Source organism: Apis dorsata, unplaced genomic scaffold (assembly GCF_000469605.1).
Source record: "Apis dorsata unplaced genomic scaffold, Apis dorsata 1.3 scaffold_882, whole genome shotgun sequence".
In the NCBI taxonomy this organism is placed as follows: Eukaryota; Metazoa; Arthropoda; class Insecta; order Hymenoptera; family Apidae; genus Apis; species Apis dorsata.
Genome location: NW_006263998.1, coordinates 56,254 through 58,832, shown reverse-complemented (window position 1 = coordinate 58,832; position 2,579 = coordinate 56,254). Strand labels below are relative to the sequence as shown.

General features: G+C 52.0%; 1 protein-coding gene across 5 annotated transcripts in view; it reads right to left on the bottom strand.

The window, feature by feature from the left end:
* Window positions 1-2,579, bottom strand: part of LOC102681003 (proton channel OtopLc-like) — a 14,655-nt gene that overhangs the window by 6,001 nt on the left and 6,075 nt on the right. The window contains exon 1 of one of the 5 annotated variants that reach the window (XM_006623305.2): window positions 1,970-1,995. The exons of the other annotated variants lie outside the window; for them this stretch is intronic. Within the exon in view, the coding sequence (XP_006623368.1) occupies window positions 1,970-1,980 (11 nt within the window). The 5' untranslated portion in view covers window positions 1,981-1,995. Of the gene's footprint in view, window positions 1-1,969; window positions 1,996-2,579 lie in introns of those variants that run through there. 5 annotated transcript variants of the gene reach the window in all.

The window sequence follows — 2,579 nt, the reverse complement described above, 5'->3', positions numbered from 1 at the left end:
AAGACGCGCGCGCGCGCGCGCGCTCTGGCCCCGAACTTCGCCGCGCTGTTACGCTCGTCGTTACTCGCCGCCAATCGGAACTCGTTAAACCGCGCCGACAAATGGGCAAGAAAAGTTTTCGAGGGGGAAACGTGTCACGCCGCCAGTTTTGCGCGACAATTTCTCACTCGAGGCCTCGTTGTGAGACCACGCGAGACGAGGGAAAGAGAGAGAGAGAGAGAGAGAGAGAGAGTATCGTTACTCGAGGCTCAAAGACCCCGCGGACACGGGGAACGAGTAATTAAGCGCGTTGCCGGGGAAAAATATTTTCCGACCCGTTTTCGCCCCGCTCTTAATGAAATCGAGGATCCGACTTCGCGTTGCGTTGCACTCCAGTTTTCTCTAGCTTTATTTTATTTTTCTTTTTTTTTTTTTCTTTCCACGCTTTTCCTCCTTTTTCGCGCCGCGAGCTCCAGTAATTAAAGGGGGCGTGACTTTTCGCGTTCGCTCGATTGCACACCCCCTTCCGACTCGAGATTCATTTTTCTTTCACGATTCGTTAAAATAAAAAAAAAGAAAAAGAGGGAAGGAAGGAAACCAGAAGGACAATTAAACACCCGACGGGTTGTTCGTATATTTAAAGTCGGTATCCCACCTGGTCTGAGTCTAAGATGAGGAGTTTGGGCGGTCAACCACCGATTAAAAGAGTTTCGTTGTCGGAGCCGGACACGATTAACGGTTAAAAGTTTCGAGGAATCGAAAGGGGAACTCGCAAATGGCTCTCGCGCGTCTAATTTAAGGTCAACCCGGTGCGGTAACGTTTGACACACACGTCGCATTGACACTGGCTGCAGGAAGAGAGAGAGAGAAAGAGAGAGAGAGATCCACTCCATAGAGCGTGCGTGGACGCGGCGATTAACGCGACGACGACTTTCGAACCAGTGGCCGTTTATCTAATGAATAATCCCCTCCTCCCGTGACACGGCCGAGCCCGTTTCTCACACACGTGCCTGTGCCTCGAGATTCGGCCGAGCTCCCGGCGAGGCCCCCCCACCTTCCTCCTTCCTCCTTCCTCCCTCCCCTTCCCCCCTCGGTTACCATGGAATTCGCGCCGACTTATCCGCGGCGTGGTCGAGCCGAGGCGTGGAACGTAAATTATTTTCACCGTCGCGGCATCGTCGCAACGATATTTGCTCCGTCCTCGCGTGGCGAAATTTCAATTTAAACCTGATTTACCGCCTCGCCAGAAAGAATTTCTCGAGATGCGGTGGAAGGAGGAGACGCAATCGAGATCGGAATATTTCGTTTCGCGAGGATCGAGAAACGGCGGGGGAGGGGAGGGGAGGATGATACGTATTCGCGTTGCAAAAAGGTAGACGGATTCGGCTTGATGGCGTTGATGATCGATAGAACTGGGGTAATTCGATTATCTCTACGAACGAACGGTTATGGAAACGGGTCAAATTCCCTAGTATTCAAATTGCATTTCCAATTATATCCAATTTCCCCGATTTCGGATCCCAGATTTCGATTTATTCGGAAGTTGAAGGCGTTCCGATACGATCGGATAGAAAGATAAATTGAATGAACGACAGAAAAAGGCGGGTTATTTAAATTTATACCGAGGGAAACGGTTGTTCCGCGCGCGTTTAAGAAGGTAAACGAGGTTGCACGCAAAGCGACCTACCCCTACGAGGCGGATAGTAGGTAGCGAGAGAGGATAGGTTTTCGTCCCTTTCGCTCGGAGAGATGGGAGGGCGGCGTGGTGGCTCCCGCGCGCGCCCTTCTACGCATCGCGAAAGAGAAGGGAGAAAGAGGGGAATGCGGGAAAAGAGAAGAAGGAAGGGAGACGGATGATGGCTCGTCTCTCTTGGCTTCGAGCTTTTTGAAATAATCACGTAGTGTTGAAGAAGCGGAAGGGCGCGAGAGGGTGTTGGCGGGCGAGAGGGGAGCAAGAGGGCACTGAGGGGTTGATTCAGTGGCTGAGTACCTTTCCCTCATTGTGGCACGAGTGTATCCGTGGCTCGAGGACTCGGGGACCGGCTCACCCTTGTTTCGGTGGCCATCGTCGCTCCGCCACCCCTTTGGGATATCCCTCAGGAATCTACTCCGCGTCTTCCTTCGTTAGTTGGCCGATCCGTTTGCTCGTTCGTTCGTTCCCTTCACGCGCTCCGACTCGTGCCACCAACGCTTCCTTTCAATCGTGTTTCCCAAACAACCGCCAAACTTCCGCCACGTAAATGCTGGCTGAACCGATTTTTCATCCCCTTTCCCTCGTTTTTTCGCCACGAAAAAAATTATTCCTCGATTAACGCGCACTCTTCGCCTCGAGATTATATTTCTCGCGTTCCTGAACCGACAAAAAAAGAAAAGAGAGAAAGAAAACGAACGTGACCCGGTTCACGATACACCCGGAAGAAATTACTCGCATTCGTTTTCTTTCCTCTCGTCCCCACGAATTTCCCACTTTACCCATCGTCCCTCGTTTTAACCATCCCTCCTGCGTCCCAGGCCGCAAAACAAGTTCCAAGTGGAAAACATTTCGACGCGGACTCGACGATCGATCGAAATCCATTCCTCCCCCTTCCCCCCCAGAAAAG